The 26,666-nt window shown below is 43.1% G+C and overlaps 1 protein-coding gene across 6 annotated transcripts in view; it reads right to left on the reverse strand.

The window, feature by feature from the left end:
- Window positions 1-6,507: 6,507 nt before the first annotated feature.
- Window positions 6,508-26,666, reverse strand: part of PATJ (PATJ crumbs cell polarity complex component) — a 158,313-nt gene continuing 138,154 nt past the window's right edge. For 3 of the 6 annotated variants that reach the window (XM_054072365.1, XM_054072362.1, XM_054072363.1), the window contains exons 36-45: window positions 26,378-26,571; window positions 24,439-24,586; window positions 23,185-23,271; window positions 19,939-20,053; window positions 18,063-18,103; window positions 17,684-17,806; window positions 16,283-16,387; window positions 12,728-12,831; window positions 10,902-11,025; window positions 6,508-9,156 (exon numbers count right to left, since the gene is read on the reverse strand). In XM_054072365.1, coding sequence (XP_053928340.1) covers window positions 9,010-9,156; window positions 10,902-11,025; window positions 12,728-12,831; window positions 16,283-16,387; window positions 17,684-17,806; window positions 18,063-18,103; window positions 19,939-20,053; window positions 23,185-23,271; window positions 24,439-24,586; window positions 26,378-26,571 — 1,188 coding nt within the window. In that variant the 3' untranslated portion in view covers window positions 6,508-9,009. The remainder of the gene's footprint in view (window positions 9,157-10,901; window positions 11,026-12,727; window positions 12,832-16,282; window positions 16,388-17,683; window positions 17,807-18,062; window positions 18,104-19,938; window positions 20,054-23,184; window positions 23,272-24,438; window positions 24,587-26,377; window positions 26,572-26,666) is intronic. The other 3 variants (XM_054072364.1, XM_054072367.1, XM_054072366.1) reach the window with 3 other exon arrangements.

Raw genomic sequence — 26,666 nt, forward strand, 5'->3', positions numbered from 1 at the left:
CTCCAGCTGTGCCCCAGCCAACCTTGGACCCAACCAGAGCCATATGAGACCCTCTCACCCTGCCAGCTGCCTTCTGCAAGTCGTTTGGTGTCAGTACCCATGCCAGATGCAACACACAAAAGAAACAGCCAGTGGCTTCCCCCCCTCCTTGCTGAAAACCAGATGATCCTAAACTGTTCCTCCCACCGCCTGTGAGCTGCCAAGGCGTGGGAACGATACCTCCCTGGGGGCACCAGGGCTGGAAGGCAATATGCAGAAGTTTTTTTGGGGAACACATGGAGTTGTGGCCATGCTGTGCCCCACCTCCCCCCCAGCTACCAGAGCAGAGGGGCCCCCATGCCCCCCCGTCTGTCCTGACATCAGTCATAAGATATGTGAGGAATGAAAACGCCCTGTCCGTGGCGAAATGTGCAGCCCCTGTGATCCAGCAGGCCCGGACAAAAGGCTGCCTTGTGCTCAGTGCTTGTATCTGTGGGGTGGTAAAAACGTCACGGGTCTCATGCAAGGGGGCAGTGGGCCTCCGGCTGGGAAAAGAAACAGCAAAGTGATCTCCGTCCCTGCTGCAGGGATGCAGATGGTTTCTTGGTATCAGCTTAAAACCATATAAAGCAGAATGAAATAATTGCAGTCATCTGCTAACGTTGTCCAGGCTGCTTTTGTTAAAGGTTAACTCATTTCTTGCGCTGTAAATATCAAGTACCCTCGGCCCAGGGTGGAGGGAAGGACTTTGCTCCCTCCAACAGGGCAGGAATGGGGCCAGGGGCCCTGGGTGAGACACAGGCACAGGGAGAATAGGGCAAGAAATGTCCATTGGTTTCTGAAGTGCAGCTGTGGGCGCATTCAGAGCACAAGGAGAGCAGACCACCTTGAGCTTGATGTGCATCTAGAGCCCCACACAACTGGTGAACACGACCTCCGTGGTTAATTAAATTAGTGAACCATTCCCAGGTGGTGGGGACATGCCTTGGCTCAGCTGCTCAGACATCTGCGAGCAGCTCCTGCTTGCTGCCCCCTGACGTGTGGTGAGGACTGGGTGCTGGGACGAGCCACTTCAAGCTTAACACTGTGGGAGAAGCAAACCCAATGACCGATAGCTTTCTCGGGTCCAAATGGAAGCACGAAGCACAAAGCACAATAAATTCTGCTTTCTCTTTCCTCCTCCAGTCTTGACCATGCAGGTGGCAGAGAAAACCAGCACCTCTTGCTTCATCACCCAGAAATTGCCACATCAGTGCCTTAGATGGCGTCGGCTCAGTGACTGTCAGCAGAATTTAATATTCTTAGAAGAGACGAACGTCTCAGCAGCAAAGGCAGGTTTATTTGCTCCCAGGGATGGAGCTGCTGCAGGGACAGTGTGTAGGACACATTAACAACATCCATACCTCACCCAATCCCCATGGCTTGGCATGGAGTGTCTGCTCAGCCTTCCTTCCATGAGGGATAGAGGGCGGTTATCACAGGACTGTGATTTCATTTCCTAGAAATCGCTTGTCGTGGTACCTAGGTGTGTCCTCCTTTATGCTACACATAGCATGTACCTACTTGCAGGGCAAAAAGCCAGCTCAGAGCTTTGGGAACTTGCTTTTCCTGGTCTGGGTTGAGGATGGCACATCCTCGGAGCATCCCTTGGGGCACGAGGCCTGGGCTGAAGCAAGCAGAAATAGAATATTTTGTCAATTGCTCCATCTAGTGCCATTTCAGCAGAAAAAACCGTGGGAGCACAATGCCCAGAGTCAGTGCAGCCACTGCTGCGGCTTCCCCGGCTGCTGTCTGCAGCAGTTTGGGGGGATACACCAGGTCACTGCCCTGATCCGGCACTGGTACCATCAGCCGAGGGCAGCCGCGTGCAACGGGCTTGGAAATGCACAGGCTCCAGCATGCCCTGCTAGGTGGGATGAAAAGAAGGGTAACAGAAGTACCGAGAGATTCCTTACTATTTGAAAATGCTCATAGGGAGTATCATGTTTCCAAGGGCAGATATTGCCCTGTAAGAATGTATAGTTCCATTGTGAGAAAGGTGAGAGAAACACAATAACTGAAGCAAAGGCTCTCAGCCCTGGATCTGCAAGGTAAAAGCAGATTTCAAATCTCTGGCAGGGTGGGCTCCAGCCATCACGCCAGCGAGATCCAGGTGTCACCCAGAGACCAGGCACCAAGCAACCCCAGCACGTAAAATCTGTGAGGGGAAAGTCTGGCATGGAGGGGATTAACAACACGTGGCCAGCAACTGCTCACACTTCAACCCTGCACAAAGTAACACCAACAGAGACAGCAACTGCCCCATTTGCTACCTCGCTCCCCGAGTTAAAAAACAGTAATATTTTAAAATGTTGGCCTACATAATGTTGATTTGTCCAGTTTTATCTGCTTCCCATGTAATGCAGCAAGTTAACAGTTTTTTTGTGAGCATCAGGACTTGCACACCAATTCCTGTTTCTGTGTCAGGAGCAGTAAAACACCCATCTAAGAAGCAAATCTGCACGATCCCACGTGCACTTCTCACTGGCTAAAGCTGCTTTCCAGCAAACAGCTGCAGCCATCAGGCCAGCACATCCGCTAGAAAAAATCCTGCAGAGAGACCAGGGCAGGGAACGCTGACAACACCAGCAAGAAAGTCACCTGTAACGGGGGCTTCTTCAAGCCCAAACACAGCTTGGAGCAAACTATGTCCCTGTTGAGAAGTTCATTTATGGCTCATGGCTTAGACCAGTGTACCCTTCTCTGGGTGAAAAAGTGGCTGGATAGCTGAGCCCAGAGAGTTGTTGTGAACAGTTAAATCCAGTTGGTGTCTGGTCATAAGCGATGTTCCTCAGGGCTCAGTGTCCGGGCCAGTCTTGTTTAGTATCTTTATCAATGATCTGGATGAGGGATTGAGTGCTCCCTCCGTAAGTTTGCAGACGACACCAAATTGGGTGTGAGTGTCGATCTGCTGGAGGGCAGGAAGGCTCCGCAGAGGGACCTGGACAGGCTGGACCAATGGGCAGAGGCCAATTGTGTGAGTTTTAACGAGGCCAAGTGCCGGGTTCTGCACTTTGGTCACAACCACCCCACACAATGCAACAGGTTTGGGGAGGTGTGACTGGAAAGCTGCCGGGCAGTAAAGGACCTGGCGGTGTTGGTTGACAGTGACTGAACAACCACAGGTAGCCAAGAAGGCCAACAGCATCCTGGCTTCTATCAAAAATGGTGTGGCCAGCAAGATTAGGGGAGTGATTCTGCCCCTGTACTCAGCACTTGTGAGGCTGCACCTCAAATACTGTGTTCAGTTTTGGGTCCCTCACTACAAGAAGGACATCAGGTTGCTGAAGGAGGAGGGCGATGAAGCTGGTGAAGGGGCTGGAGAAGAAATGTTATGAGGAACAGCTGAGGGAACTGAGGTTGTTCAGCCTGGAGAAGGGCAGGCTGATGGGAGATCTTATCACAACTGCCTGAAATGAGGTTGTAGTGAGGTGGGTGCTGTAACAATTGGCAGGATGAGAGGAAATAGCCTCAAGTTGTGCCAAGAGAAGTTTAGATTAGATTTTAGGAAAAATTTCAAAAGAGCGGGGAAGCCTTGGAGCAGGCTGCCCTGGGAAGTGGTGGAGTCAACATGCCTGGAGGCATTAAAAATAAGTATAGATGTGGCACTTCGGTACAGGGTTTAGTGGGCACAGTGGTGTTGGGCTGACTTGATGATCTTAGAGGTCTTTTCCAGCCTCGATGATTCTATGAAGTGATTTTCGGTGTGACTGTTCTGCAAAACACCATCTAAAGTGCACAAATCCACCACATCTCATAAGGTGAGCACTAATGAAGACATTAGTTGAGCAGCATTGCTGCTGGGGGATACATGAACCCCTCAAACCCTCTTGACAGGCCACACAAGGAGGCATCACGCTTTTGCGCAGGGTTTAGCTCTGCAAGCTGTGATGGAAGGGTGGGGGGCACTGCTGGGGCCCTGCGTGGCCCTGGAGCTTTGCACACAGCTTTCAGCAAGTGCCTCAGGCTCTCGGCCATCCCATTTGTCCTGGGGGAGCGTATGGTCTTATGTTCTCGCCATCTCTCATCCGCAGAGAGATTTGTGCCAAGTTTGCATTTTAGGAGCATCATTGCACATAAGCATCCAGGGTGTCCTTTTATTAGGAGGGGGAACAAGTCTGTAGAACAACGTACATGGGAGAGGGGAAAGGAGGAAAGGATAGCTTATTGCTGTTTAGGGGAATTTACTTGCAGCTCCCTTCCTGCTGCATACAAATAAACCAGAACCTGCAGAAAACCAGAGTGCCAGCTTACATTTCCACACTTAAATTTCTTTTCGACAGCTGCCCCATTACACCCGCACACCAAAGTGTTAAAAAGAAGGGAAAAAAAAAAAAAGGAAAGAAAGGGCTTTAGGAGCCTGAAGAGATTGCTGCCATTCAAAATGCAAACAAGTGAACCTCCCCAAATGTTCATTTTAGTCACGAAAAATGAGACTTTTGAGAACAACTTCTGTTTTGGTTTACCTCCTCCTTGTGGCAGCTTGCTAGTTTGTAAGGGCAACTGCAGCATCGTGTCATTTCTGGAGATAAAACCTGTTTCTTAGGACATGATGGAAAGGAAAAGCCAAGCTCAGCAGATCTGCATCCTGCCCAGGGCAGACCAGCTGGGAAGCACAGCAGAAAAACGTCGTGTTAATGTGGTTTCAGTTGGTACAGTTACTTAGATTGGGATGTGATTTTTAATTTTAAATGGGCAGTTACAGAAGCACAGCACCTACAGCAGGAGCTGTGTGATCAGGAATAAAGAGGAGTTTATGCTGCCATTGTTTATTTTCCTTTTTGTGCGGGAATTGGGAATAAACTCTTGCTTCAAGCTCACTTGACTTGCTAAAGCAGCAAAGACCTCGAAGCTACTTGGGCAAGGCTGGAGGCAAACTCAAGGTAATCCTCATTCCTTTTCTACTTGGGATACAGCAGAGCACGGATACTTGATTTGTTGCCATCTTAAAAGGTCCAGCTATCACAGGATTGTGCATGTTGGAGAACAAAATGTCCATTGCTGCTAAAAGGAAACACAATGACCGTGACAGTGTTTAACCAGAATGTAAATACAGCTAAATTATGGATGTAGAAGTGTGAAACCGTGGAGAAAGACGATAATGGAATTATATATCAATGCTCAGAACAACTGTAAAAACTAATGTTTTATACATGTGTAATGTTAAATTAATTCATTCCAGTTCTTTCAGGTGAAGGTACATTAACTGCTCCATCTCAGCATAATAATTTTACCTCAACAGGCTCTCTATATATCACACTTCCAGGGTGGTAATCGCCATTTGATTAATTACAGGGAATTCAGAGGCATTACAGCAATTCCCAATCCAGCAGTATAACGTGATGGTCTCCTCACTGCTCCAGGCTGACCTCCTTGTCCACACCAGCCCACCCTCCACCACCAGGGTTCACATCGCTGCTGAGCATCATCTCAGGCTGCATCCGGTGGACATCCAGGCACGATCCCCACTGCCAAGCTCAGAGCAGTGCTTGGCAGTGGGGACCATACCTGGACAGCCTTTGTTCCCTGGTGAGCTCACATGCCGAGGACCGCACAAAAATTTACAGAACCCCAGTCCCAGGCTTGGGAAGAAAGGTAAACATTGGGGTAATGAGCCCTTTTCTTTGCAGAACTAACCAAGAAATACAAACAGCCTTAAGATGGCCCCTGGTGATGTCAAGAATGTCCTTGACAGGGTCACTGCAGACTGCAGGTTATTCCAGATCTCTCCAGGTGAGGAAGCTGATATAGGAACTGTGAACATGAGGACATAGCCTCTCAAAAAGAAAAGGCTCTGACAGCTGAGTCCTTAAACCAATGCAGGAGAACCCTTCCCACCGGTACGTACGAGTTGAAATGGTGGCGAATGGCACCTCCGAAGGGCTGCAAGATGCCTGTGGCAAAGATGCTTCTCCTGCAAGCACGCTTTGTATTGACTTTGATTAGTCCTGGTACAATAATGATTGCTCAGCACCTTTGTCTTCATCCTCTTTTTTTCTCTCCTCTGGTTTTGCTGCCTGCGCAGTGGATCCTTTGTTTCTCAACCAAATCATTCTCGTTGGCATTAGAATCTGCTTACAGGCTGCAGCCTCTAGATGGACAGCTACAGCTTTGGGATGGAGGGCAGATGGGCATGGGATGGTTCCCTGTGAGCACCTCACTCCGGAGCAATCCCGCTACTTGGGTGCAGAGCCTTGGCTGGCTGGCACCACAGCCTTCCATCACTCCTACAGCAACAGCCGCTCCTGCTCCCCGAGAAGGGCAGTCATGAGCCCTGCAACAGCAACAGACACCTCACACAACTGATTTTAACACTGACTTCAAAAAAATAAAAAAATGCACAACTACTTATGCAATCGAGCTTTATTTAGAATCTTTGAAGTCATAAAATGTCTCATTTTACTGATATATGTAAACATACAATCAGGAGTTTAATTGCTTTTTCCCTTGCACAGAAATGAAGTTTTAAACCAGAACACCTCAACCCAGACAAGCGTAATGCAAATTTAATTATCTAACTTGGTCCTGTACATAGAGCACACGCTTCTCCACATGGTCACTGGTTTATCAATTAGTTGCAATATAATTTTTGGCAGTAATATATTCAACACACAAAGTGCAAATTACAAGAAGCAGAAAATGCTCTCCCTCATTCTGAGCAATGAGAAGTGCAAAATATTTCAGCCCATAAATTCTATTCTTTATGTATATGAACAGTATCTGCATAATAGGCTAATAAACAGCTGTGTAAAACTTCATAGATTAAATGTGGCAACATCTCAAAGTAGGAATGCAACGGTTATAAAAACACAATCAGACAGAGGAATGATTACATTTCGTTCATAAATTCCATACAGTATTTCTGAGGGTACCTTTTCACATTTCATGTACCGGCTTTTACCTCTGCATAACTTGGATACTTCTGCAACCAAAGGCAGTTTGTTAAAAAATTCTCCAATTTGCTACATTTGGACATATTTCTGTGTGCTACAATCAAGGTTCCACTAATGCCGCACTCAGCAAATCAAATACTACAGTGGGAATCCACTGAAAATGTGAAATCTCTTCCAGGCACTGTTAATGGAAGACCCACTAATAGTTCCAGCAGGCTAAATGCACTTTGTGACTACCTAAAGAAAACTTTTAAATGAAATAAAGAAAATCACTTCAACAAGAGCTAATCACAGCTTGTTTCAGTGTAGTTCATCTCGCTTCAGTACCTGTGCTTTAATGTAAAATGGAGGAATGCCCATCCCAGCCTCGAGCATAGAGAACAACAGAACCTTTAACACAAACCCTGTGCTACTCAGTTTTTATACTACAGATTTTGAATCTTCTTACTATTTAATTCCAGGAATTTTTCATATAAAATGAGCAGCCATTTTTTCCCCCTCTACCCTTTAATTTCTCCCAGCTACATCATCATTATAAATTACACCAAATAGTCCAAATAGACTGGGCTGCTTCCCTTAAAACCCTACTGTTCCTCTGGATGGAGAGATTAAACAACAATGACTTACATCGCCATTAATCTGCCAGCCAAATTAATTTGCTAAATCACTAAGGCCATGGTCATATAATCACTGCAGGAATGGCTGCGACATGCAATGAAGTCGCTAACTTTTAGCTGAACATTCCTGTGTCCCACCTCCACCATAGAGAGCAGGACAGGCTTCTGGAAGGCTCCTCATGGGCTTCATCATGCTCTCACCTGGCTTAGCCTAAATCAAAGAAACAGTCGGTTGCTTTGACTGAGCCATCTGACTTGCCGGAGGGGGCTGAGGAAGCCCTTGGGAGGACAGGCATGGCAGCCAGCCTCAGGGGGACATCATCTTGCCACAGCTGTCTCCTGAGGTGATCTGCTGCCTGGTATTATTTGGTGTCATCCAAAATTGAACTCCAGCAGCCCTTAGAGCGAAGCATCCTCTGTGATCCATGAAAGCCTCTTCCTGCACTATCTGATCTTGGGGAGACTCTTGGAAATGTAAAACAGTTTGCTGGGTTGGATTAATTTCATCTGTCCTTAAAGACAACATGCAGAGGGACTGCTCACCATTGTTACTAGAATTACAGGATCACGTTGCTGAAGCAAACTTTCGCCTTCATTAAAGTTTCAGGATGAACAATTATGCTACAACTTGGCACAACAACAATTGCCTTTGTATGCAACATGCCTGGCATATACCAGCACATTTCTTCTTCTTTAAAAATATAATTAGAATAGAATGAGATCGGTTGTTGTTCATGCTGCCTAAATATCTGAAAAGGCTCAAACATTTTAAAAGCCTAAAAAAATACATTTCCCTCTCCCCTAGTTTATTTTTCATGCTAAAGGCTGCAAATTGACACATCACAGTAATTACCTCTGACTAACTTCCATAGACCTACCCAAAGAGATAAACATGAGAAGTTCACATTTGACTATCAGACTTACTGTGCCGAGCACAAATAATTTCCCAGAGGAGAATTTGATATTTCATCATTTGGAACAGTGGTAATTTAATTACATTGCTAATGTTTTCTGGCATACTTGAAAGGACAATTAGCATAAGTAAATCATGAGTGAGATGACAAGTCACTCGGCATTTATTTCTGCTCATCAGATGAGATCCGTTGATGATCTAAATTCTCTTTTGTGTGCGAATCGATTCCAGGTTCGGCAGTTGTAACAGGTTCAGACTAGCTGGCATAAAAACTTATGTATAAATAAAGTAAAATTGATATTTCTCTTTGATGTTTCTTAATTTAACTTGTCCAGAGAAACCTCAAAAGCCACCAGAAGCACCAGAAGTAGGGGAGGGTGAGAAAAAGGCTGATAACAAGGAAGGCTAAATGAAGCTCGAGATGCACACTACCCTTTCTGGCAATGGGGTGAATATTGATTCATTTTTGCCAGGGTTGCTTTACATACTGCTCAGGGCTGAACAGTATTATTATAGCTCTATTGATGTTCTAAAATAATTGTATTTATCTCCGCAAGCGCAATGACATTCATGATAACACCATTAATGTTACAGTTCCTTTCTGGCGCTTCAGAATAGCTACAGCTTGCTCATGAGTAACACCTTCCAAAGCTTCCCCATTAACTGCTAAAATCTGATCGCCACGCTTCAGTCTGCCATCGTCCGCAGCTGCTCCCTGCAAACAGCAAAGCGATTCGTTAGCGGCTGGTAGCACAGAGCCCTCCCATCTCTCATAATGCTGATGGATGAAATGAGGAGGGATGCAGTGCTGGAAATCCCACCGTAACTGGGTGGAGGAACATGGGAACGGATAGTGCTGAAGCATCCCCAAGTGCATCACCTACTGCCCTCTGCTCACCCCGCTTATCCAACCCTGTGAGGTCTGGGGCAGTGTGGGCAGGTGATACACCACTGGGAAGAGGAGAATCGGCTCATCCCTGAAAAAACTGCAGTGTAAAGACTGGTTCTGGCTTTTATGAATAAGGAAAGACTTGTTAAAGCAGCATTAAAATGTACTCTGCACTCAGTGCTGAGAAACAGGTTAAAATGTGGGGAGAGAGAGGGAGGCAGAGGTCATGTGGCAGAACAGCCTGGGCAGTGCCCCAAGACCTGTATAGAGCTGGACTTCATTGAAGGCCCTGAGAAGCTCCTACAGAGCTTTAGAAATGGTGGTTCTTCACAGGCCTCGGCGCAGCTCTTTTATCTAAATCCTGGGCCCGGCCCTGCCCTGCCCATAGGTCAGTTCATAGCATGCATGGCCCCACCAATGACTGCAGTGTATATTAGCTTTGATTTGGGGTTTCTCAGCTGTGCTTACATCTAGAAACCTGTAAATCTAAGCATCAGTTTAAAGACACAATATCTTCCCATGTTAATAACTGAAAACTTTGAAAGACCAGATATTTGTGGCTTGAGCCCCAGCATGACAGAAGCAGACACATAACTTCTACTCCACCTTCAGATGAAGTCATCTGCCCTGCCAGAAGCAGGTGACAGCAAGGTGCAGGACAAAAAACTGTGTGTGACTGACTTCAAGGTTACTTTATGTAAAGTATCCCTAATTCCTCATGTGTTTCTTTCCCCCATATTTGCAGAACTCCCTTCACACGCCCGTGTCTCACGTATCTTGCTGGCTCACACCGAGCACATTGCCAGCAAGCAGATGGGTGGGAAAACGGTCACTTTTCCCCCTGCACCCGCGGGTATCCAGGGCTGCCTGCCTCGAGGCTGTGTTCTATCATGTTTCCTCCTCAGCGCTGGTGGCCAGAGCCACCACTGCACTTGGCTGGGACCCCCAAGTCCTCCTCTGATACTCAGGGATGGGATCAGAGTTGCGCTGAGACAGCCGTGATGCGAGTGGCTCCAGCACATGGGAGTGAAGTGCTCATGAAGAGGCAGGAGAGAAGCTGGAAGCAAGGGAGAGTAAGTAGAGCCAGGATTGATGTGTAAGCCAATTCATCACGAAGCCACAAGGTTGGTAGTGTTGGGTTTTGGTGGCTTTTCTCTTTGAGGTGACCCTCTGAGCACAGGAGCTTATTGCTGGTTTTGCAGACGAAGCTCAGCCAGAAAGATACAACATCTCTGCAATTGTTTCCTCTCCTGTACAGTGGAAAAGTGATGCTTTCATGTCTCTTGGAAGGCACTTTGAGACTTACAGATATAAAACTGCGTTATAAATATTTTAATGCACAAAACCAAGTTTCCGAAGTACACAGAGCAATTTTGCTGAGATAAAGTATCTTGTTTCAACCATCAGTAATATAAACTAAGAAGCCATCTGTGAGTCCTGGGTCCACTTATTCACACCAATGTACTTGGATAGTACATTTTGCTTCCTGCTACATAATATATTATCCAAGCCAAATCTTAAGTTTATTTTTAAAGATAATGCAGAAACAGGGAGAAAATAAGAAAAGATACCTTGGCAAATATAGTCTTGACATAAATGGGCAGGTCTCCATGGGGACTTCCATACCCCCCTACAATACTAAATCCCAGTCCATCAGAGCCTTTCTCCAAAGTAATAATCTTAGGCTGAGGTGCTCTGAAAACACAATAAATATCACTTAGAATAGCAAAGCCTGTCTCTGGGGACTTTATGCAGAAGGAACACTTACAGAGATATTTATCTATCATGAAGTTTTTCATACAGTCACAAACCATGACTCTTGTCCTCGTGCTGAAATACACTCCTGTGCAGTCCAGAGTTCAAATGCTGTTCAGTGTACTTAAGCTCCTCACTTTGAAAATGCTTCTTTTTAATAAGAGCTCAACGACAGCACTTATCTCCGGTGCAGAAGTGAGACTCCCCTCATCTGCAGCTGCTGCATGTACGCGAAGGAGAGTTTGCTTTCTTACTGTCCAAGCTGTCATCTTTAGTCTGCATAAGTGGTAACTGCCACCATTTCCTTACAGCATAATTTTACTTTATGACTTCAGAAGAATGAGTCCAACAGACACGGAGCAGCCAGGAACACTTGTGTTTATAGTCTTAGCTCTACTGCAGGTTCTTCAGGCTGTTTCCTAACAATCTATATTTGACCTGCACCCCTGTGCCTTGGAACCCCAGAGGCTGACTCCCAAGAGCCCCTCACTCAGTGCATTTGCTTAGAGCTTGAACTGCTCTTCAGCAGCGTTTACTGCCTACACTGAGCAGAGAAAGATTTTTGTAGAATTTAGACCACTTATTGTACATATCCATCTCAAATTTGAAAAAGTTCTACATATTTAGAAAAAAATATCCTGGAGAAAAGCTGTTTGGCATCTTTCACTTATATAAGGGCACAGCCCATGATGACTAATATCCAGCTACTTCTTTAGGACAGAATGAATGCATGTGCCTACCTAATTCTGCTTCGTGTTTTCACATTCAAATTTCCTTACTATTTTGATATGAAAAGAGAATACAGATCTTTTTGTGAAGTAAGCAATTCTCCTTTGTGAGCAGCAGTAAAAAGAATATCTCACATTGTAAGTCTAGAGAATGCATCATAAATAGCTTAACTTTTATACTCAAAATCCCCCTGAGGAAGGGCAGCAACTTGCATCTCAGCTTCTTAAAATAAATATAATGTATCAAAGAACAAAAATGAAGAACATAATGAAGCAAATGAATGAAAATGAAGCTCAAATGAATTTCAAAATGACAATCAGTATGCCATAAGCTGCCCTAAAAAGTATATGATGGAGAATGATGCATGGCCATGGGAGGGCTAGATCTCTAACTTCCATCACCATATAGAAGTGCCGTAAGTAGAAAATATTTTTGTTAGACTTTTTTTTAATTGTAAAGCAAAAGAGATTAAAAAGACAAAGAAAGTTCTGGGATGTGTCTCAAAACATTTGTGAAACACACCGGGCTTTTTAACATCTCTTGCCTTAGTTGGCCAGACGTTATTTCAAATTGCTACGATCGTAACTCCTTTCAGGCAAGAAAGCCAACGGACAAAGGCAGAACTATCATGTCAGCAAAACATATTAGAAAAGAAAAAAGATTTTTTTTTTTTGAAAAATGTCCAGAACTATTGCTTGGAAACACATTTTGTGTTTATTTATTCAAGCAACTTCTGTCACCGGGTGAAGATGGACATGAATCTATCATCTTTGAGAAGGTCACAGTTTTCATTTTAAAGGTGACAGTAAATTAGAGAGAAGCAATGGGAGAGATGTCCTTCACCATCCTAGGCTCTTCCCTTGCATGGCGCATAGAAATCCACCTCAGTTATGCAGACTAAGTAGAAACTTACTCGGAATCTTCAGAAGGATGCTCAGAAGAAGAGTTGAGGTTACATCCTGCAGACATGCTTTCCAGCTGGGTAGCGATGGCACTGATGTTGGTATCAGCCACAACCTAAACAGAAGGATGCAATGAAACACTACGTGTGTTCACTTAATACCAAAGACAGCTTGGCTAATGCTGTAGAAAATAGCTGATATGCTAGGAACATCAATTGTTGATGTTTTTTTTCAAGTAAATTTCAAGTACAAGAACTACTCTCTTAAACATCATACTAATTCAGTACTTTTGAATAAGAGAGTTAATAGTAAGCCATCTTTCTGGGGGTTAAATGCAAACTCTGCTCTGAAGCTTGCTCTTGCCTTTACATGATTATCACTCAGATGCTGATCAGAGGGAACAGTCTTTCTGGATAATCCAGAGAATGGGGTTACTTTGTCAGGGAGAAAGGTACATATCAGAGTCAACATAAGGAGTTCAGGACTGGGCTTGAAAGTAAAGGTCTCCCACACAGAGCACCTTAGCTTTTAACAAAACATCGAGATCCAAGGGAATATTGGGTAAATGCCCTGAAATACCTCAGATTTGTTCACTTGCTGAGTGGTGAAGAAATCAAACCTCAGTTTCAACTTTTATGCAATTCCCAACATGTCTACTAAAGGCAACAGACTGGATTCTTAAACTTCCCAATTCTGGACTCCTATATTATTCTGAAATCATCATGAATTACCACCACACAGTAATTAACAGAGATAATGCCATGTTGACAGGTTGTGGGGCAGCAAATTTGCACAGACTTTTTAAAGTAATCCTTATCAATGCTGTATAGGTTAGTTAGAAAGTTGATTATGGCCACATTAAAGAGCACAGTTCCCTGCACGCTGAGCTCTGGCGCGAGCCATTCACTGGGGTTTAGTCTCATAAGGATAAAAGCTTTGAGCTTGCAGGCCCAGTGGGATTTATTAAACACAAAGAGTCAATGCCCATTCTAGCATTTTTAACCTTTCACTGCATGCCAATTTTCTAGTCTTTGCTATTTTTCTGGAAAGAAATAAAAAAAAAAAAAGAGGAAATCACTCTGAAGTGTTTTGGATTTTAAGTATTCACAGCTGAAAGGACATCAGTTTCCTAACAACTACATGCCATGGTTACCCTCTAGCTCCATCTCCTTCCGATGAGATATTCTCTGCTTGATGTTTACTGTACAGCACAGGCGTTTGGCTCAGAGACAGTGAGAAACATCCAGTAAGTGTATTTTCAATATTTCCTCTAGCTATCTATGGCCTTATTTTATCGAAATTAACAGGTACTTTTTCCATTCCTTGCTGTGAAAATGGCTTAAGGGAAATGTACCTCTTAGAAATAAAAAATCCATTCTATAAATCCCCTGTTTTAAATGAATGCTCACAATTCTTCCACAACAGTATTTCCCTCTTTCTAATCACTTGGAGCCAAGAGGGTGGCAGCATTTTCTAGGAAGGAAGATTAGTTCTCATGCAAATTTGACATCCTAGGATTCAGGTTCTCAGATGCCCAAAATTAAGGGGTCCGGCAGACAAGATAGCTGCACCTGGCTCAGCCACCAAAGACACCGTTAAGTTTTCCTTCCTGTTGCACTAGGGAAAGAGTGCCAGCCAGTATTTGTCATATTTTGTTGTTAAACAAAATAAGGGCAAAATAAATCTATATTCAAAAATCTTCAGTTGGCAGTAAGAACGTATCAGAGTTCAACAACCTTGTAAAAAAGCTTCCCCTTATCTCATTACTACACCTGCAGAAAAGAAATTAAATTAAACCAAAGCATCAAAACAGCCGAAAGGGATGATTGTTCCCCTGAGACCCTAATCTCTCATTTGCAAACAGCATTTGCAAACTCCTTTACCATCCTTCCCAGGACATACTGATAATAGGCCTTTCCACACCACTGAATGCAATTATCTGACCTTTCAAAGCAGTTTGCCATGAAGTGGTCTAACCTGATAATAAATAGAATTACTTAATGACACATCAGTCATGATTATCACAGCGATAGGATTATTCTATTTAGATTATTTTAGTATAAAAAAAGCAATCCAGTGATTGAGAAGTACCTGCAGTTATAACATGTAAGGTAACCATATCACCATGCTTACAGCAGGGCTTCCACACTGCTCCCTGCCAGTATTAAAATACAGCATCCTGCCTTCACATAACAGATTTTTTAATAGAGGAAAATAGAGTCTATTCTATCAGAATAAACCTGTACCATCTGTAAAAAGTACTAACCCCATTTTAAGTTATCCAGCAAAAATGTGGAAGAAAAATGGCCAACTGACAAACCCAAAGACAGGTCTAGAGGAACCTCTTTGTTTATGTGAGCGACCAAGTGACAGCATGCTCCATCGGGAATATTTTTAAATACATGATGAGGTGGAATACGCTGTATTACAGCTTTCAAGATTAGCAATTTTGGGTTCTGCAGCAAGCTTTCATTTTCTATTCAGGGAATACTGTCGACATGAAAAGTGAAATTACTCAATGTTAGTAACAATACGATAACTATAATTTAACAGAAAATCCTCAGCTGGTGCATATCTGTGTATTTCTTTGACTTCAATGGACCTACACAAATACACCATCTGCTCTGGAACTGGCTCATCACTTACCAGGGTCAGCAGTTCACACACAGACAAAACAAAGAATAAGCAAGTTTAAAACTACACTTATTATAATTTCATTTCCTTCCTCCATGATTTTTTATAGTCACATTTGTGTTGAAATGCAAACAAGAAGCTTGCAAAAATCTCTCAAGATGTGTTCCAATTCAATATGCCGTGATGATAAAGAAAATGAGAGTAGATTTTAGTGGTATGTCTTAAGCTTGTTTTCCAATTGTTACAATTCTGCAAATGAGTAGTATTTTGAATTCTCTCTGGCAAGTACCTTTCCCATTTTTTGTGTAAACATAAAAATAAACTAAAGATGAATATATTGGCAAGCAGCAATTAGAATCAAAGTGGCAGAAGGTGTCTTTTTTTAGTTAGTGTATAACACAGTGGTGATAAGCCTCTTTTCTCTCAAGTGTTGTTATCCACTACCTGCAGAAAAATCGGTTCTAGGTAGCACTGTCTTAATGATGATGCTATCATTTTTACTAAATTCTGCTAGCATTTCTGTCTTCTCCTCCTTTCAAGAACAAGGAAATTAACACTGTGGGCAGTTTGGTCACAGTCTAGTTACATGCATGCACACCTATGCACACACATGCACGTACTTTCTTGTTCCTAGTTAACGTCAAATTAAAGGAAAAAAAAATTGGAAGCTTGTTGATTTATCATGTGTAGCAACAAGTTATTTTGTTCTCTTTGTTACGCTTTCATATAATCATGCTCACAGCCTGTATGAGTGGCAATAAAGAATTTTTTAATGAAAATTATTTCTTGCTTTCATTCTGTGTAATTCCCATCAGCGAGCACCCTGCAATTCTGTGATGCCTTCTGCCAGTGATGCTTAGGGTTTTTTTTTTTTTCTCCTGAATGCCATTTATCTACCCTCATGCAGCTGCATGTTCATTTTATCACCATACCTGCAGGATAATGCTCCCATAAGCATTCTTTAGTAGATTAACTGCATCTGCATGAGACAGCCCATCCAAAGGTTGCCCATTAATACTGACAATCCGATCTCCAACCTAAAAGTACAACAGTAATGGAAAATTACTAGCATTAGGGAAAATTAAAATTAAGAATGCTTAAAATTCCTTGTGAACTTGGCACCGTACAGTCATGCTTCTCTTTTGCAAGATCCCTTTTGTGAGCATTCTGCATTGCTACTGATCATTTACCATTCTTCAGAGCAAGTACAATACGGATTTTTTAAATATAACAATGTGATCAGAGAAACAAAAGATGGGTTGTGTTTTACTATTTCCATTTGCAAGCACTAAGTGAGATTTTCACTGTTCTCCCATCCAGAAAGGATTTATTTGTGTCCAGATGTGCTGACAAGTTCATATTCTTACAGACTATGTACGCACATGCTGAATGCAGTATAAGAACAGAGCCATTTCCGATATTAATCTAATTAACCTCGATGATTTTGTCTTCTTATACATAAAAATGATCTTGACTCTGGCACTTTGTGCTATTGTGTAATTCTATTAGAGACATGGCATGAACATAGCAGTGTGTACTAATGAATCTCATGGGCCAAAACAATGCTATGCATCTGCATAATAAGTTGTTTTCTTTAAACTCTCTCCAAAACCGGAAGTGTTCACCATGGTCATTCCTGGAAACCCACATATCCCCTGGGTCTGATACAAGCACTTTACTTTTGGCATGTCTTTATAAGGGCCTTAAGATCAAACAACTAACTTCTGATCTGGTTTCTACTGGAGCTAAACGAGCACTAAATGATGCTCAGTCTGCAGTCCTCAAAACACCTGCAGTTTCCAGACAGCCTATTGCTGCCTTCCCTGGGTCTGGATGAACATATACATTCAAAGACCACTGCAAACATATTTATGTTCTTTCTTTTAATATCACTTTTCCATGTTGGCAACCATTACTCTTATCCCAAGATAAAATATAATCAAAAAGAGAAAAGAAGGGGCAAAAGAAATTTCTGAATGTGAGGGTGGTGAGGCACTGGAACAGGTTGCCCAGAGAAGTCTTGGGTGCCCCATCCTTGGAGGGCCAGGCTGGATGAGGCTTCAAGCAACCTGACCTAGAGGAAGGTGTGCCTACCCATTGCAGATGAGTTGGAACTGGTTGATCGTGAATGTCCTTCCAATGCAAACCATTCTGTGATTCTAAGTTTGGGGTAGGTTTTTTTGGGGAGGGGTGTGTGTGTTTATTGGTGGTTTAAGAGACAGAATAACCTGAGACATTATCAAAGCATAAAGAGAAGTGTTTGAGGCTCCTTTTCTGTGGGAAACACGGCAGACGAACGAAATATGAAGTATTGAGATGACCCCTTTACTCACTCTCAGTCTTTGGGTACGTGCAGCCACACCACTGGCTTGAATCATAGCAATGAAGATGGGAATATCTCCTAATGGACTTCCCTTCCCTCCTGCTATACTGATACCAAGTGCATCATTTGGTCCCTAAAATAAAACAAAATTTGCAAATGGAGTAACTTGTAGAGGTCAATGTTCAAGTTAAAGCTATAACTGACTCATTTGATTTATGGAACAGGGAGAAAATAGGTTTGAGAGACACGTGCATCCTCACACATGCATATGTACAACAACCTATTGCAAACATAAATAATGCAATTTCACTTCTGAGAAACATTAGAGAAATTAATAACTTCAGTTAAAGGTGTCAGCTTTTTCAATTGATAGAAAATAACTCACTGACCCTTGTTATCTCCACAGTCCTTGGGCCCATATCTGCTCCTACTAATAAAGAAACAAACAATTAGGTTCTGTAATTAAGAGATAATATAATTAAGAGATAACACTGTCAGGTGACAATGGTCCCTTGCTGCCTAGTCAGAGTTATCACCAGTCCAAAGCGGAGCCTTCTTCCTGTGCCAAACCAGGCAGTGCTGCTCACGTGAGGAGGACAGGATTTCTGTCTACCCAGAGATGAATACGGTTCTAATCACTCAGGCTGACGGATGCCACTGTGATGCCCATTGTAGTGCACTGCAGTCTATTGAATAGCAGCACTCTGCCGGCCTGAAGAAAAGCCCTATTGTGCATTTCACTCAATTAAAGATTGGCTTATTATTCATAAATCACAGTGTCCCTTCCACAAAGGGGTAGGGCACATGGCTAGTCTGAGACAGTTGAGATTCCATTGATTTCCTCTTCAAATTTCTGCTGTACTAGGAAACAATAGATAGCCAGGAAGTCTGGCTGGCATCTATCAATCCACAGGACATTTGAAAGAACTCAAAAGAGAAGGAAGGAAGGAAGGAAGGAAGGAAGGAAGGAAGGAAGGAAGGAAGGAAGGGAGGAAGGGAGGAAGGGAGGAAGGGAGGGAGGGAGGGAGGGAGGGAGGGAGGGAGGGAGGGAGGGAGGGAGGAAGGAAGGAAGGAAGGAAGGAAGGAAGGAAGGAAGGAAGGAAGGAAGGAAGGAAGGAAGGAAGGAAGGAAGGAAGGAAGGAAGGAAGGAAAGAAGGAAAGAAAGAAGGAAAGAAAGAAAGAAGGAAAGAAAGAAAGAAAGAAAGAAAGAAAGAAAGAAAGAAAGAAAGAAAGAAAGAAAGAAAGAAAGAAAGAAAGAAAGAAAGAAAGAAAGAAAGAAAGAAAGAAAGAAAGAAAGAAAGAAAGAAAGAAAGAAAGAAAGAAAGAAAGAAAGAAAGAAAGAAAGAAAGAAAGAAAGAAAGAAAAAGTCATTTGAACTGGGACTTAATAGCCTAACAAGCTGATGGTGTAGTCAGGTCCTGGGCTCTGCTATACCAACACTGAATTCTTTTAATTAAATTATTTTAAGAACATTTCAGAAGGCAGGCAGAAGTAGTCTCTTTCAAAAGTTAATGATTCTTAACAACACATACCAGTATTTCTCACTGCCATGCACGTGTGCTGGTGCAGATATCTGCCCCAAGTACCCAAGGCAGGATCACTGGGCGCAGCAAGGTCTGTGGCAATGGGAAGGCCAGTCCCAGGGATGTCAAATCAGGTTGTACAGACATGCACTCTCAGTGCTGCAGGGCCCTTCAAACTGGAACAACGAAAGCTGCCCAAAAACCCACATACCTCCTCCAGTACACGCGAACTGCCAGAAGAAACGTCTCCAACTTCTGCCCACAGTCAGATGTTAGCAAAGATTACCAACTTCTGACACAGGTCTGAGCACACAAATGCACAGGCTCTCACAAGCCACTGAAGGTTGTAGATTTACCACTTGCTAAACCTGCAAACTGCAAGCTGGGTATTGTGACTTTCTCATTATAAAACACCCTTTTAGACACTCAAGAGTGGTGGCAGCTTTATTCCTTGAGAAAACTGTTTCTAACATGAGAAACGTGCCTCGTCTGTGCTAAGCCTCTGCCAAGGGTGTTGGGGAGTAGCAGGGTGCAGGAACTCTGCATATAAAACAGACGAACCATTACTCTACAAGCAGACATAAAAATAATGTTGTCTGCTGGAAAGCATTTGGGTCTTAAAATAACAACGGTACATCTTCTGGAAGGCTGAGTCAGAAAACCAAGTTCAGTTTTGCTTTTAAATCAGCACAAATATAAAGCAAATAAAACATAACTATTCTGACAGCCAACCAGATTATACCTGAGTTTCTCTGAGACACATCTGAAGATCTTTTCGTGCTGACAAAATTCTGTAAGGTAGAGAGCACTGGAGCAAGCGCAGGGTGGAAGTGGCTATGGGCACTCTGTTGGCTTGCCTGAAATTAAAAACAAATCAAAAGCTGTGAGTGAAACCCAAATGTTAACTTTAAATCAGTTTCTGCAACATATGGGTGCAGCTGTGCTTTGTGCCAACCAGACTGGAAATTCCACAGTGGCCACACAAGTGCAAACCCCTCCAAGTTCACTTCTAAAGCGGGAACCTACCAAAACCTGTCCCTAAGTTGTAGACACACCTAATGCTACACAACTGCACACTGCCCCATTATGTGCACACCTAACGCGTACACTGAACAGGTCTGCTGCAAAGGTAATAAGGAAGCAGGATTAACCTCTTCTTCTACTTATTCCCCGTGTCTCTCCAAACCCGAGGAGAGGGGAGATGATGGTTTCTACTAAAGCTTATGAGAATCTTCCCCACAATGCACCATGCAGGCACCTCATCATACAACACGCGTGCACGAGGCACCCAGCAAAATACATAACACACTCCCCACAAGGGGGGGATAACATTTACACACAACTCGTTATGCAGCAGTAACCTACAGGCTTTGTTATTTTAGCTCACTACATCATCCGATTACAAGGTCCTGTAAGTGACCTTACTCTTTTCATTTGACCAAGAACCTACTCTTGTTTCCAGAGGAACATGCCAGGTGACAAAATGGAGAGCCTTTGAAGATAGCCGCTCATGCACATTAACATCCATTCTTGACCATCCAGTTCCAGCCCTCCTTTCCCTATCTCCATATCTGGCTTTATCTTCAGACTCTGCTCCTCGAAGATACATCACCTTCAATTTAGGAAGTGCATCTGAACAGCAGGTTTCACCAAGGACCAGATTGCTACAACTAAGCTGCCTTATACAAAACGAAGATCTGGTCTATGCTACTCAACCCACAGCAGAGCCTTCCTCCTCTAAATGTATTAGGCGGTGAATCAAAAGCTCTGGCAGCATTTATCCTAACTGACCAGTGTGCAGCTGTCAGCGATGAACAACAGACAGAGCACAATTTCCACCTCTAGTTGCCAATTCCCATGGGTCAGTTAATATAATTTGCAATGTGCATGAAAGAAATCACTGTCCACAAGGCTTATATTTCTACTGTTAAAGGTATGCAATGGACCAAGGAGAAAAGCCAAGAGAGGACAAAAGTTGTGGATACTCTTGGCCAGCAGCTTCTATAAAACATTGCTTGCAGTTGTGCAAATCATTCAAGCCAATTTGCTGTATTATCTGCCAAGACTTTTATAACTCTTGGAATAGTTTCACTGACAAACATTTATTCAGTTTTCAAAATCATCAAGTCACTTAGGAGTTGTGGGAGGAAGGCTCTCAGGTGACTGCATTAAGAACAGCAACTAAGATTTCTTGAATTAAAAGAAATATAGAAATAACCAGCTTCCTGCAAAAACCTCTTACACCACAAAGAAAGGGGGATGATGTTGTTTGATCTGATTTTCTACATAGACTCATGCTAAATACTGTCGTGTTTGCTTCCCTTTCAGCTGTGTTTTGCATAGTAAAACTAGGGACGATAATTTTTAACCGCCGCTTTTTGATTACATTCCTCTTCTCAGGTTGGCTGTTGACACTATGAGCAAAAAAAGTAAGACTTAAGACCACTATCGTTAATGCAATCGGTACTGTTTGCCCCTGTTTTTCTTTGCCTGCTGTATGCACCACAAGTGTTTCTCCAACGATATTTGTTTGCAGAATAACATGCTAGGTATACGGGTATAAACTGGAGAGAGGCAGATCTAGACTAGACATTAGGAAGAATTTCTTCACCATGAGAGTGGTGAGGCACTGGCACAGGTTCCCAGGGAGGCTGTGGCTGCCCCATCCCTGGAGGTATTCAAGGCCAGGTTGGATGGGGCTTTGGGTAGCCCAGTCCAGTGGGGAGGTGTTCCTGCCCATGGCAGGGGGGTAGAACTGGATGATCTTTAATATCCCTTCCAAGCCAAGCTACTCTATGATTCCATGATATTTAGTCATTTTTGAAGCTAGGCTTAGCCTGGCTCTTCCCGCATGGCTATGGACTCTAGCCCTTCCTGACACCTCCATCCACAAAGACGGCAGGCTGGATCACTGCTGGCCTTCAGAAAGTTAAGTAAACACACCCCACAACTACGATTTTGGCACCTTTTTTGAGAGCACCCAAAAAAGGTGCCAAAAATGATGTTTATGTTCATGTACGACATCAAAGACAAGCCTCCCCTCTTACTGACCTTAAAAGCATTCCTGCTTTAACTTACTTCCCCTCAAAGCCTCCTACGGCTCTTCCTTTCTATTTCCAAACCCAAGCCCTTCTTTTAGTAGCTGTGGCAGCTACGCTGGATCCCACCAGTGTGGAGCCTCTTCAGCCTACTTGCGCACGAGTGTGCGAGGGAGGTGCACAGATAACGTAGGAAACATCCCCTGGGTCCCCGGCAGCTGCCTCTGGGCAGAGAGGGCCCCAAATCCTCCATAGCAATAGCACTGCTGCAGCCTCTCTTTTGGGGACACTGGCAACTTAAACATCATAGCAAAGCAGTCAGTCTTTGGAAGGAAAATCCATTTTAGAAAGTTATCCAAGTCATCTTTGCCATCTTTTCTCCCTTGTAGTATACGGACTTTAACACTAACATTATCAGTGTCTGAGCTATTTGCACGGCACAGGGAGAGGGGAAAAGCCCTGCATGGATTGAAAAATGAATTGTTGTCTTCGCTTCAGGTAAAAAGCAAGTGAAGCAGGAAATTGCTCTGTGTTTTCTTTGAGAACAAAGCAGCTCTCATGTGGTTCTGCCATAAGATAGGCAGAGATACAGTTCAGTTTCATTAACTCACTTGATGGACAAGACAGCTACAAAAAATACATTCAGCATATTTGTAGGTCTAAAAAAATTTCTGGCCATCATCATTTGAGAATGATATTAGATATTTTTGGTGCGTCTCAGGAAGACATTCCTTAAAAAAAATACAGTAACTAGTTCTACTTAATCAGCATTCCAGCATGACATTTACATTGCAGTTCAGCACAGAAAGTCATTGCCATAAATTATTTTGTTACACACACTCAAGCACTAAGTACCCGTGGAAGGACTGAGCTTCAAGTGCATGACAGTGCACCATCTCCATGCTTTGCCCTTCACAGCTCCCTTTTACACACATGAATCTGTCACCAACCTGACTGTTTTGGGATGTTTTCCGTGATGATAGCCATGATCCAGCTCGCAATCTCCCAAGCTCAAGATGTACCAGGCCTTGGGCACACTTGGAAAAAAACCCCAATGCACAACATTTAAAAAGACATATAATATTTCATGCTCTCCTAAAGAAAATTATGTTTATATTCAGCACTACATCTCCATAAAGAAAACCACAAGGAATGCTCAAAATATCAACATTTGTATTCAGACAATACAAAAAGTTCCTGTCCCCGGATTTAGGTTTACCCTGAAGGTTTATCCTGGTTGCTGAAGTCACTCTGAATCTTCCAACTGGGAAACCGTGCATGGCAAATGACTCAGTTAAAATAACAAAAAGCCCTCAACTCTTTAACAGACATTTGCCAAAAACAATACTCATGAAAAACACTTCAAAGGAAAAATGCCGCAGAACAGGGTGAAGTTAACACCTATGGATTCAATTTCATAATATACCCTCATATTGTCGATTTTCAATTCTTAGATAGGTAAACTTTTGGCCAAGTACCAACCCAAATGGAAAACGCAAGGAAATAATTAGTTTTCCCTTTCAAGAATGAAAGAAATCATACGCAGAAACACTAGTGGTGAGAGCAGGGAAAAAGCCCTTGCCCCCAGATGAAGCTTTGAATAGAAATGGGTCCAGAGCATCACTCCTACCCATCCTCTCAGCTTTGATACAGGCTGTCAGGGCCAGGAGCTGTACAGAGGGGCTAACATCAGGCACCTACAGCCAGGCCATCCCCTGCCCTCTCCTCAGACTCAAGCAGCACTGAGTTTTTCAATGGAAAAAGGCCACTTCTGCCACACTGTACAACTTCAGAGTATTTTAGTCAGTCCTGTAAGACAGAAAACGGTGCAGAACTGGATTTAAGCTCTCCTTATATAGCTGCAGGTTAGTACAGCAAAGCCAAAGGCATTTTATTTCAGTACTGATTTGTTTGACTCTCAGGCTTCAAAATACTTTTCTAACGTATGAAATGCACAGTTGCATTTTCAAGTAAATGTCTAAATACTACATGTGTCTTTGTTTTCACACTTCACATAATCTCATTTCTAAATATATACAAAGAAGTGATTTTAAATGCATCTCCCAAAGTTATTTCAGATTGAATTCCTGCCTTGGTAATCAGTTCGAGCTGTCCTCCGCTTGTGTAAACAGCACTTCAGGATAATTACCTTGCATAGTGTCAGTAACTGCAATTCAATATCTTAAAATGTATTATGTACTCACCTTAAGTATAGTGGCAACAGTCTCTTGTGAGGCATTTCTCATATCCTCTCCATTTACAGACAAAATTTGATCTCCTTGAATTAATCTTCCATCTAGGTCTGCAGCTCCTCCTTTAACAATGTCAGAGATAAACACTCCACTTCCATTTCTAACAATGCAAGAAGCATATGGCTAATTACAATATTCGATATTCTTTGGAAGACCAATTTAGATTACTTGCATTTAAGAGACATTAAAAGAAACCTGTGAGCAGGAGAAGAACTAGTTTTACACCTCATTCAACTGTTTGAATGCAAAACAATCTAGGAGTTTTAAAATCAAGCCATGTTCTGTTATATTCAATGCTGTCTTTCCCCTTGAACCATTAGTTCTAACTGTATGATCCATAATGATTAATGAAAAATACCACTTGTATGAAGAAAAAGCCAAAGATCAGTCTATGACTGTGTCCTGATGTGCCTGATATGAATTATGCAGCCTCAGATTTCTTTTTCTTTATCTCCCCTAAAGGTTCAGCTCAGTTTCTTTTCTAAAAGCCTGGAGGCTCCCAACAGAAGAGCAGGGAGAAGTCTGCAGAAAACAGACTAGTTTTCACGTGAATTACGCAGGAGAAAATCCAGCTTTGTGGCTGTCCGCTTGCAGTGAAGCCTGCAAGACCAGGAGGCCACGCAGGCAAGGGTAATGTATTTATTTATCAGCTCCAGCCTCCTCACAGGGGACTCCCTTCCCACAGGCTGCAGGACCCCTCTGTGGGCTCAGCTCCTGGGCCCTGCTATGGTGTGAGCTGATGCTAGCGGCAATGCCAGGATTTGGTGCTTGGTATCAACCTGAAGGACACAGTATTTCACAGCCTGAATCATACCAGGGTATCGTTTCACTGGGCTACCTGTAAGGTGGAAATCCCCCATAAGCAAAGCACTTAACAATAGTGCAGAAAGTTTTGCACAGAAGCAAATGTGGGAGGGCCGGAGACTGCAATTACCATCTGTAGGGTAATTTACATAAGCTAAATTAATTACCCAACCTGCAATCTGCTCACAACACCTGGGTTAAACATCTCCGCTCTTGTAAAAAACTGCTGCAGAAACTTTACTGACCATACGCAGTTGGGATAATGACATGATGATGATTTGTAATGGAGAAAATAGATTTTTTTTGGCAATACAGAAGAGCAAACATATGACTTTTAGGCACAACACTGAACAAGTGCTCACTAGTGTCATGCTGTAAATCTCTTCCAGCAATGAAAGATTAAATCTATCAGTGTGGGTTCGCATGATCTAATAGTGATGGTTTAGAAATATAAAAATGTAAAAAGTCACATTTTATTAAGCAGCTGTTGCCCACCAGAGTGTCTCAGATTATGCTCTATACTCACAGAACTGCTGTCTGTAGTGTTCTGCAGTCACTTTGATATCATTCAGGATTTGGGTCTACCTCAAACTGTTACCTTCCACTGACACTGGTCCCTTTGAACCCGATTAGAAGCTAGACCTAACTCACAAATCCATTTTCAGAGGCATATCCTGGTATTTGGAAATAGGAAGGTTTCTTTCCCCATTTCAAAATCAAAAAAGCCACAGCTAGGGCTTCCAAGCCCTGATCCACAGCTACGATGAAGCCACCAGAACAGCAAGATCCCAGTTCTGCATGTGTTCACTTGGCCCCGCTCCCTTAGAGCAGGACACCCACCCTGCACCACACGCCGGGAGCTCCCTGGGGAAGCTGCAGCCTTTCCTACAGAGGTGCACTGTCGGTCTGATGAAGGAGCCAGGACCACAACCCCATGGCATCCTTAAAGATATTTAGATCCAAAATTTTGTTTCTTACAGAGTCTTTCCTTTATTTCGTATTCCATTTAATGGCTACAGCTGCTCATATGGCAAAAAGCAAAATATTTCTCATTTGAAGAGCAGTCCAGTCTGAGAGATGTTCTTACCGTTTTCCAGCTATGCTGAGCCCTAGTCCTCGGCCCGTTTTCTTTTGTATATCTACATAGAAAATCTCCAAGTTTTCTTCATCTTTATAATGCGCTTCATCTCTATAAACAACCAACTGCACCTTCTGGGGTGTCTGTCTCAGCGCAGTGATTGCTTCTTCATGGCTGGCATTCCGCAGATCGATCCCGTTCACCTGAAATAATCAGTGTTTTCTTTCCAAATGACATGTATAAATGATCTATTCGCCACATCCTACCCCTGTGTGACAGGACAAATTTGTCAAATTGA

Source organism: Cuculus canorus, chromosome 8 (genome assembly GCF_017976375.1).
Source record: "Cuculus canorus isolate bCucCan1 chromosome 8, bCucCan1.pri, whole genome shotgun sequence".
In the NCBI taxonomy this organism is placed as follows: Eukaryota; Metazoa; Chordata; class Aves; order Cuculiformes; family Cuculidae; genus Cuculus; species Cuculus canorus.